Genomic DNA, 10,587 nt, shown 5'->3' on the forward strand with positions numbered 1-10,587 from the left:
GGGAGGCTGGTGATGAATGACATTGGCATGTAGACAACAGCAGTGCCAGACTCTGTACACAGTCAGAGTACAGGATGTCTCGAATGCCAACTGACAGGAGAATACTGGATGACTTTGCCAAGGGCTAGTGCCATCTGTATCACATTCCAACTGCCTCCAGCAAATTACTTCCTCTTGTTCTGTCTCTGACTCTCATTTTCTATTGTTCTCTCTCTCTCTGCTTCCTTATCACTCTTCAGGTTGATATTTTTCCCGTTCTCAGTGTTGTCGAGCGAGATCAATGCACCACAGTTCGGAATGACTTTTCTCACACAGCGTTCGGTCTTCAGCTCAGTAGTTATGAATGAGACGGGGGGTGGCTGTCACTGCTGGGACCCCCTGGCATTCGCCACTGCACAAATTTAAAATCCCCGCAGCATACCACTACAGACACAGGCAAGAAACTACCCAGAGCCTGCAATGCCCGATCAGAAAATTCAATGAGATTGTACAGAGAAGGAGGTTGGTGCTGAGCATTGACGATTCGGAGTTGCTGGCACAAGGGTGGTGGATACTGGCACATGAGGCCATGCCCCAGAGCCAGCCAGTCTGAACCCAGGTCAGTTATGGGTAAACCGAAGGGCAGAGCATTGCAGGAAGGAGGATGCTGGCATTCAACTCACAGCATGGGTGGGTGCCACCATCACCCTTCCGCCATCTCACATTCGCCATCACTGCCCTCTCTAACTGTTACGGAACACAACACTCATTGGGCACACCTCACCCCCTCCCCTTGTACACACTCACCCACTCCATACACCTCACCCCCTCCCCTCTCTGACACCTCCCTCCCCTTCCTGGACCTCTCCATCTCCATTAATGATGATCGACTTGACACCGACATTTTTTACAAACCGACCGACTCCCACAGCTACCTGTATTACACCTCTTCCCACCCTACCTCTTGCAAAAATGCCATCCCATATTCCCAATTCTTCCGCCTCTGCCGGATCTGCTCCCAGGAGGACCAGTTCCACCACAGAACACACCAGATGGCTTCCTTCTTTAGAGACCGCAATTTCCCTTCCCACGAGGTTAAACATGCCCTCCAACACATCTCGTCCACATCCTGCACCTCCGCCCTCTGACTCCTCCCCTCCAACCATAACAAGGACAGAATGCCCATGGTGCTCACCTTCCACCCCACCAACCTTCGCATAAACCAAATCATCCGCCGACCTTTCCGCCACCTCCAAACGGACCCCACCACCAGGGATATATTTCCCTCCCCACCCCTTTCCACCTTCCGCAAAGACCGTTCCCTCCGTGACTACCTGGTCAGGTCCACACCCCCCTACAACCCACCCTCCCATCCTGGCACTTTCCCCTGCCACCGCAGGAACTGTAAAACCTGCGCCCACACCTTCTCCCTCACCTCTATCCAAGGCCCTAAGGAGCCTTCCACATCCATCAGAGTTTTACTTGCACATCCACGAATATCATTTTTTGTATCCGTTGCTCCCGATGTGGTCTCCTCTACATTGGGGAGACTGGGCACCTCCTAGCAGAGCGCTTTAGGGAACATCTCCGGGACACCGGCACCAATCAACCACACCGACCCGTGGCCCAACATTTCAACTCCCCCACCCACTCTGCCGAGGACATGGAGGTCCTGGGCCTCCTTCACCGCCGCTCCCTCACCACCAGACGCCTGGAGGAAGAACGCCTCATCTTCCGCCCTCCTCTAGCTTATCTCTTCACGCTTCAGGCTCACTGCCTTTATTCCTGATGAAGGGCTTTTGCCCGAAACGTCGATTTCGCTGCTCCTTGAATGTTGCCTGAACTGCTGTGCTCTTCCAGCACCACTGATCCAGAATCTGGTTTCCAGCATCTGCAGTCATTGTTTTTACCTCCTAGACAATTGGACCATTCCATTTATCACTAAGTAACAATTTTTTCCTCTTTGTCTTATTGAACTCTGTCTCCGCTTTGAGGAAATGAAAATGAACGTTTATCATGTTGCTGCGTCAGGATATTCAGTGGATCATCATAGGCAGGCTAACAAACCTCTTTTCACTATGTCCCACAGATAACGAAACTGCAGTTTATACATTGATGCCAATGGTAATGGCTGATCAGCACAGGTGAGCTTTGTTTACAGTTGCAAATCGATAAAGAAATAATGAACAGAAGGTTATCTCTGATAGAATAATCTAATGGTAAGAAGTCGAAATGTAATTAAGTGTAGGCCACTGTTTGGAACTTTTTAATCTCATTATTCAGATGTAAAACTGCCATTGAGAAAGGGAAATTCTATGTCACTGTGAAGGCCAGATATTTTGTGTGTGACTTCCTTTTGAGGAATAGTGAGCACCTTGGCTTCATTGCTGACCATAAAACCAACCCATTGTATATAAACCAGTTCTATTTCTTGTATTACAGATCTGCATTTTTCTAATTTAAAGTCCTTTCAGAATATGTTTTTCATTTGCATTCATGTGTAGTTTGTTGTTAGTCATATGGCATTTAGTTGTGACAAATAATGAAATTAATCTCAAGTTATTTCCTGACACACTCTGCGACATATTTCTTTCTAAGATCTGTTTCAGAGTTGCTGACAAATTCCAAGTTTGATGTCAATTATGCATTTGGTCGTGTCAAGAGAAGCTTACTGCATATAGCAGCAAAGTAAGACTTTTTATTGCTCATAAGTTGACTGAATTATATGATAGAGGTATTAACATTACTGATGTGGTACAATCATGGGCCATATGCACAGCGTGAATGTTGGTCAGGGTATTTTGATGAGTAAGTGTAGGATGCTGCCTTGCAATTACCTTTATTGGTGTGGAGGGCATCTGGGCTTTGGCGTAAGGTTTTACTTGAACGATGGCACTTTGGATCTTGTTGCAAATTTCTCAAAACTGACTAGGTTAGTCTGTTTAAAGTTTAATCTCTGAGATGAAGTACGTCAAACTTTCAGTTACAGTATGGATTAGTATAGCTAATATAGCTTGAAAGAAGATGTATCTTGAGTTTTTGTTTTTGCTGTTGATGTTAACTGTTAAGCATCTGTTTATTTATTGTGTGCCGTTTCCTTTATACATTTTGCTGCAAATATGTCGCCATGATTGAGTAAAGGAAATCTCGCTTTTGATTACGAATTTGAACTTGCTTTGATAGTAAAGCTTCATTTAATGCTGTTATTAGTTGTTGGTTTTTAAGAAAGCAAAAATCCTTTTGACATCTCAAACTCTACGATTTAGTTGCAATTTAATGCAAGGGGATATGAGCATTAGTTGTGTAAACTCTGTTCATTATCTCAGTGATAAAATTCACCTAAAATCAAGTTTTGCCAACTGATTGATTTGGTTTTCTAAATATCTTGTGCAGTTGTGGCTCTGTTGAATGCCTTATTCTACTACTGAAGAAAGGAGCAAATCCAAATTATCAAGACATTTCTGGGTGTACACCCCTTCACTTAGCAGCGAGAAATGGGTGAGTTTGCTAAATGATGTCAATCCTTTGAATTATTTAAGAAATAATTAGTTTTCCTACTTCGAATATTAAAAGTAAATCAATGCAACTTCCAGGTAGTTTTGTAATGCTGAAGGTTGTGTTTTTGGGTAAAATGGTTCAAAATATTATTGTCATGCAACATGTTTAATCACATTACCAGAAATTTCCACCCTAGTAGTTGTACAGAGATGTTTATATTGGTGGAACAATTAATTGTTTAATAATTTAAATGATAGAAGAAGGCACTAAATGCTGTAAGATAAAGAAGTGAGCATTGAACAAGAGGGGAAGAGGAAGAATAGTAACATTTCAAATATGTAAATAAAAGCACAGTCAAACAGGAAGTTTAAGGATTGAAAATTAGTTATTGAGGCAAAGAGAGGAGAGTGCCAGAGGACTGACTTAAATTAGTCAGAGGTGAGAATTCAATCACAGTTAGTAAAATGGAGTTTACATATAACTGTACATTACTGATAAGATTGGGGAAGAAGTTTGAAAGTAACAAAATATAATTAATATGTATAATTCGGTGGAACCAGTGGGGCTTGCCAAGTCAACCTGATTAGAGTAGGTTAGGTAAGGGCATGGGCTGCAGCATTCTCAAAGAATTGTAATTTGTAAAGAATGGACTATAACTAGGTGACCATTTGAGGAAGTGATTCTTCAAGAGAATGGGTGGATATTAGAATTTCCATCACCTGAGGAATATGTAAAGGGACATTATTTTGTGGAGAGTGAGAAAGTGAATTTTTTGTTGCATTCACCCAATATTTGCAATTGAGCAGAGAGATCTGAGTGCAGGTCCATTGTTCACTGAAGGTTGCTGTACAGGTGGTTAGTGGTCAAGAAGGCATATGGTTTGCTTGCGTTCATCGAATGGGGTATTGAGTATAAGAGCTGGAAGGTCATGTTAAAATTGAACACGACATTGGTTCAGCCACATTTAGAATACTGTGTACAGTTCTGGTTGCCACATTACCAAAAGGGATTGGCCGCTTCGGAGAGGATGCAGAGAAGGTTTAGAAGGATGTTGCCTGGTAATGGAAGGTTGAGTAGGTTAGGTTTGTTTTCATTTTAAAAGAAAAAGGAGATGGAAGGGGGGGGTGTGGATCTGATTGAGGCCTACAAAATCATGAAGGGTATAGACAGGGTAGATAGAGATGCTTTTTCCCAGGGTGAAGGATTCAATGATGAGAGGTCACGCTTTCAAGGTGAGAGGTGAAAATTTTAAGGGGGATACATTTGGCAAATACTTCACACAGAGGGTGATAGCTGTTTTGAACGCGTTGCCAACAGACGTAGTAGAGGCAGGCATCTGGACAGATGAATGCGTAGGTGGGGAGCAGAGGGATTCAGATGTTTAGGAATTGGGCGACAGGTTTAGGCAGTAGATTTGGATTGGCTCAGGCTTGGAGGGCTGAAGGGCCTGTTCCTGAGCTATAAACTTTCTTTATTCTTTGTTCTAAAACAGACATTCAACTTGTTGGGTCTGCACTGGCTTACTGAATGAATGATTCGCTTAGTGCCATGCTCTGACCTTCTCCCCATAACCCTGCAATTTCTTTATTTTCAGGTAATTGTTTTAATTCCCTCCAGATTTCATCAACTGAACTTCCCTCCACCAGTCTCTGGCTGTGCATTCCAGACATTTAAAACTCATTGCACGATGAAACCTTTTCTCATGTCACTTTTTTTTTGCTGCTTTTACATCAGCCTCCTTTGATTCCTTGACCTTTACATGTATGGGAGCATTTCTTCCTATCTGCTTTGTCCAGACCCTTCGTTGTTTTGAATGTTATTGGTGATTGATGCTGGTCATCAAGTAGAATGCAGAGCCTGGACTTGAAGACTGAGTACCCAGTTTGGTGAAATTGAGGTTAGTTACATGTAGGTACAAGAAGATGCTCAAGATGGTAGGATTCAGTTGACTGATGTTGTGATTAATCTTTTGATTAATTTAGGTTTTGTAGATGAATGGAATCATGGTCTTTGCATTGATGGAGGAAATACTGATTAAATCTTGGTGTCCTTGAATGTGTGGAAGCCAGCACCATGACCCAAGTGTAATGTAGCTTCTATCACTTGGCATGGATGATAAAACTTGTATTCTGTTTGTAGGCAGAAGAAATGTATGGGAAAATTATTGGAGTATAGTGCTGATGTGAACATCTGCAACAATGAAGGACTGACTGCGGTAAGGTTGGACTCTTCAGGACTGTTATTTTTACCTGCCTTTTGTTTTGGCAGGCAATGTTCAATGTGGAATGGTGCAAGTTTCGTTATCCATTTTTAGCATCAATTTTGAATCGTATTCTTTTTGCAACCTCCAAATATCACAAGTGCTTTATAGTCCAATTGAGTACTTTTGATGTTTAGGCACTGCTATAACACTTATGTAAGAGATTTCAGTTAAGCCCCTTGTTTCACTCTGCAACCTAAAATAAAGTTGACCTTTTGAAATATATTTCAGAATTCTTGTCTATTCTCACCTAATCTATACTGTTTTCTATTTGAGTAAATTTGTTTTAAACTTTAAACTTCTTCCAAGATGGCTGCTGTGAGTTGAATATTATAAAAACTGGAAATATGGGAGCCCTATTTTAAAAAGGAATGTTCAAAAATTATAACATCTGTGTTTTAGTAAACTGAAAGACGGAAGCTTTGGGAGCTATTTCTATGCAGTACTCAGGTAAACTTAGAGTCATACAGCATGGAAATAGACCCCTCAATCCAACCTATCCATGCCAAATATAATCCCAAACTAAACTAGTCCCACCTGACCGCTCCAGACCCAAATTCCTCTAAACCTTTCCTATTCATGTATCTGTCCAAATGTCTTTTAAACGTTGTAATTGTATCCATATCCACCATTTTGCAGGAAGTTCATTCCATACGCAAATCCACCCGTTGCCTCATATGTATTCTTTAAATATCTCTTCTCCTCATCTTAAATGTGCCTTCTCGTCTTGAAATCCCCTATCCAAGAGAAAAGACAACTACCATTAACTCTATATATACATTTCTCATTATTTTATAACTTCCATCAGATCATCTCTCAACCTCCTATGCTCCAAGGAAAAAGTTCCAGCCGTTCTTTATAACTCAGATCTTCCATGTCCCGCGACATCCTGGTAAATCTATCCTGAACCCTCTTCAGCTTAATAATATTTTTCATCAATGTCCTGTGCAACCTCAGAATGACTTCCCAACTCGAAGGGCTTCTGATGTCTCTGAGCATTTGATATTGACAGAAATTCCCCTGTTTCAATATAATCTGTTATAAAGGGATATCTGGGAGTCAGTGTAAAGCTACCCAATTCCAGGAAATTGTACTGAAGTTAGAATTTCTGACAAAACAAAATACTGCAGATGATAGAAAGTGAAAATAAAATTCAACAAAATTGGAAATATTGAACAAAGCAATGTAAATCCTGTGTACTTCAGGAGTTAAACCTGAAGTACACAGTAAGAATGATGGTGTGGGGTGGGAGGTGGAATCTCTTAGAAAGCCATAAAATTCTGACAAGACTAGATAGGGTAAACACAGGATATTCCTGATGACCAGGAATCACAGAAAGCAAATAAAGTTAAAGCATTGAATGTTTTCAAGAAGTAGTTAGGAGGGTGAGGGGAAAATGGTGCTCAGTTAGCTAATCAACTGTGATTGTATTAAATAGCCGAACAAGCACAGAGGGCCAAATGATGTGCTCCTGCACCTTTTTTTTTTATGTTACTTGTTAGCTGGATGATTGGTTAATTTGATGGCTGGATTTGTTTATTTATTATTCTCCCTTCAACATTATTTTGATTTTTTTTGTCAGTCTGCTTCTGTACCCCTCTTTCTCCAAGTTTTCCTTTTTCTTTTCTTAAGATATATTGTAATCAACCTGTTCAGAGGTGTTAAGACCCATCTCTGGAGCAGGTGGAACTTGATCATGGGCCTCCTGGCCCAGAGGTAAGGATGCTACCTCCAACCGTTCTTTTCTCTGTTTAGATTTTGCGTCACTGTTCACTGGTGGGCAGTACTTATATAGTTTATTGATTTGTTAATGGTCAGGTTTATTTTAAAAAGAGCTGAGTTCTTCCTCAGGTGGTCTTCTGGACAGGGATTGAATCAAATTGAGGGAAGGGGGTTGTTGTGATAGTTTTATTTAATTATCAACAAAAGTAGAATGATCATGATTCTTTCAACTGAAGACCTTGCTGTCGAAACGTTGACTTCAGCTTAGTCATGGCATGAAACAAATCTCTTAACACAGATTCATTGGTTGGCTGTAAATGGGCGCACTGAGCTTCTTCACGATCTGGTGCAACATGTTACTAATGTGGATGTTGAAGATGCAATGGGTCAGACAGCTTTACATGTAGCCTGTCAGAATGGGCATAAAACGGTGAGTGTACACGTCTTGAAAGAAATTACTATCAGGCATTCAGAATTTTTGTTCAAACGTTTAATAAGTTTTTATGGTGTTTGACTTCTCTCACTCAATTAGGTTTGGAATCAGTTCAGTTGTTTTTGCAACACCAAAGAGCATAAAAGTATTGATTTTAAATATTTTCAAATATTAAGCTGAAATTCTTGCATTGCATTTTTTGTTTTTTATTTGCTGCTTTGAATAAAGGGTAGTATATTCTGTCAGTTCACCAGTTGCGCACATCAAGAATATGGTCTGAAATTGTTTTAACTTGCTAAATCATATTACTATCCCTAGCCCATAACTGTTATAACAGATGCATTTTCTTCATCCTATGAGGGGGGGGGGTGAGGAGAAAAAACACTACTTGATCATTACTGTTGTGCTTGCTGTCAAACCTGCTACAGTTTGCTGGAGCATGCATAAACAAGTAAAGCAGAAATAGGAATGATTCATTTGCTACTTCATGCATTTCTTTGTCTACTCTAATGTGTGGTGTGACCATAGGTCTTTTACGTATTGTAAATTGGTGCTCAGGATAGAATGCCAACTGGATACCATGTATATGTTGCAAGGAAAAGGTTCGTAGATCAGGTTTAGCTCTTGGTGTCAACAAGGAAAATAGAAAAGTTTGATCTTTATAGATGTCATGCAACTAATTTGCGAAGATCCCATTTTTCTGCTCAACCCTGTTCTGTCAATTTGGAGTGAAGGCAGAGACAGAAATGGGTATCTTTCATGCGTAGCATTAATTAACTGCTTGTTCTTTCAGCTTTGTGTATGCACCAGTCTTATCTGTTCCCCTTTTTATATCTACCCAGTGAATTATTTAATCAAATGACCCCAATGACCTGCTTGCAATGTGCTAGATTAGCATTTTGATTATGGCAGTTTTATCGTTTTCACTTCAGTTTTATCTGATTCATTATCTCAGACCACATTTTTAGACCTCCCTGTATGTATCAAATTTATTTGTATGGGACCACGGATCAAAATTGTCAACAGAAACTAAGCCACCTACTGCCAATTTATTGAAACTCCATCATGCAGTCATGAGAATTTGTGACAGTACCAACTCCAGGGATAAACCAGCACTTGAACAGCCTGGGATGAGCAAGCAAATTGAGCAGCAAGTGGACTCGGGTAGAGGCATTGTCATGGAGAATGTTCTGTCTCTCAGTTAACTGCCAAACTTTCTTTAAATTTTATTCAATGCAGGTTGACACTGGCCGGTGCCCTGAGAAATGAACCAGTGAATGGCTGTCACCCATCTTGTTACATTAAAGCAGATGCAGTGTGAGAACGTGTTCTTTGCATAGTAATATATAGCTTCCAGTACACGGAAGTCACCACACTACATCTCAGTTCAATTAGTTTCATACTCAGGGTTATCTAGTTCTGATTGTTCAGTTGCATAACAAGTTTGGAATGGCATCACGATTGGTGTAGATAGTGTGCCAGAGGGAGTGTTCCTGTGCTGTCCTGTTAAATGTTCTATGCAGAATTAAATCTAATTTTGGATGCTTGCAAGGTACTGACTATCAAACCAGCCCATATTTGCAAGTTTTGCAAGTATGGGCTGGTTTGATACAGTCAGTACCTTGTTCATTGTAAATAGTGCAAGGGACATTGTTTGATATGATCCATTGGTCTTTAGGATATTTGACCTATACACCTGGCATCATAACAACACCAAAATTCATACGCTGCATCACTTATGTGCTGGATGCCTTTTTGGCTTGCCAACAGCATTCTGTTAGTGGCAAGCATCATTTTTGTTACTGCATCGTAGTGACGACAAAGTGCTAACTTCACGTGTTGCTCAATCTTTTTGAGGTATCTTCTCTTCCAGGATAATCTGAAATAATTAGGCACATGTCAGGCTCAAAAGAGGCTTTACTGAGTTTGGCAATAGATGGTGAGTAATGATCTGATCAAGGTAGCAGTCATCCTACAGGATGGCTTGGATGCATCCTTTTATCGACATCAAGTTTGTATGGTTAGCGATTGGTTTTATCCGCATCTCGGCCAATCTGAGAGCATGTGGAACTGTACAAATCCCAACATTTATATTGACCAGCGAAGACAGGTTTTGACAGTAGTAGAGAACTAGAAGGTTGATTTTTCAACTAGGGCATCCAGGAAAGGGTCTGTTTCATTTCAGAAGTGAATTGGAACACCGTATGGAGCCCATTAACGTATATGAGGATATCCAATGTATCATTTGCATGTCAGAAATATGCTAAGAAAAGGCAAGAAAGCAGACATGAGTATCAGATCAGCCTTGATCCTATTGAATAGCAAAGCAGTCTTGCGGACTGAACAGCCTACTTCTGTTCCTATTCCCTATGCTCTTATGCTGGGCTATCTGTCAATCTTTTCAAGTCATGTTTCTCATGGAATCTAGCAAAGCTTAGCGAGTTTTGAGAAGATTTGTAGCTCAGGTTGAGGTTTTGGATGTAGGTTTGCTCGCTGAGCAGGAAGGTTCATTTCCAGGCGGTTTGTTACCCTACTAGGTAACATTGCTAAGACCTGTGAGTGCAATATGCTAAAACTGGCCTGAAAATGGGAAACGAATGCCATCCGACAGATTGCCACCCTCTAACAGCTGTACTTCCTGCACAAATGCCTAAGGAAGCAGGTACTACCTAAATGTCTTCAATAAAAATCTCCC

The 10,587-nt window shown here is 40.8% G+C and overlaps 1 protein-coding gene across 1 annotated transcript; it reads left to right on the forward strand.

Annotated features, from left to right (window-relative positions):
* Positions 1–2,068: 2,068 nt before the first annotated feature.
* LOC122546523 (E3 ubiquitin-protein ligase HACE1-like) lies at positions 2,069–7,889 on the forward strand (the record flags this gene model as incomplete). The annotated part of the gene is made up of 5 exons (XM_043685216.1): positions 2,069–2,123; positions 2,578–2,667; positions 3,373–3,477; positions 5,617–5,692; positions 7,758–7,889. Coding segments are annotated over 5 exons (458 nt in total), but the record flags the coding sequence as incomplete, so codon positions are not given.
* Between the last annotated feature and the right edge of the window lie 2,698 nt (positions 7,890–10,587).

Source organism: Chiloscyllium plagiosum, unplaced genomic scaffold, assembly GCF_004010195.1.
Source record: "Chiloscyllium plagiosum isolate BGI_BamShark_2017 unplaced genomic scaffold, ASM401019v2 scaf_12383, whole genome shotgun sequence".
NCBI classification, from domain to species: Eukaryota; Metazoa; Chordata; class Chondrichthyes; order Orectolobiformes; family Hemiscylliidae; genus Chiloscyllium; species Chiloscyllium plagiosum.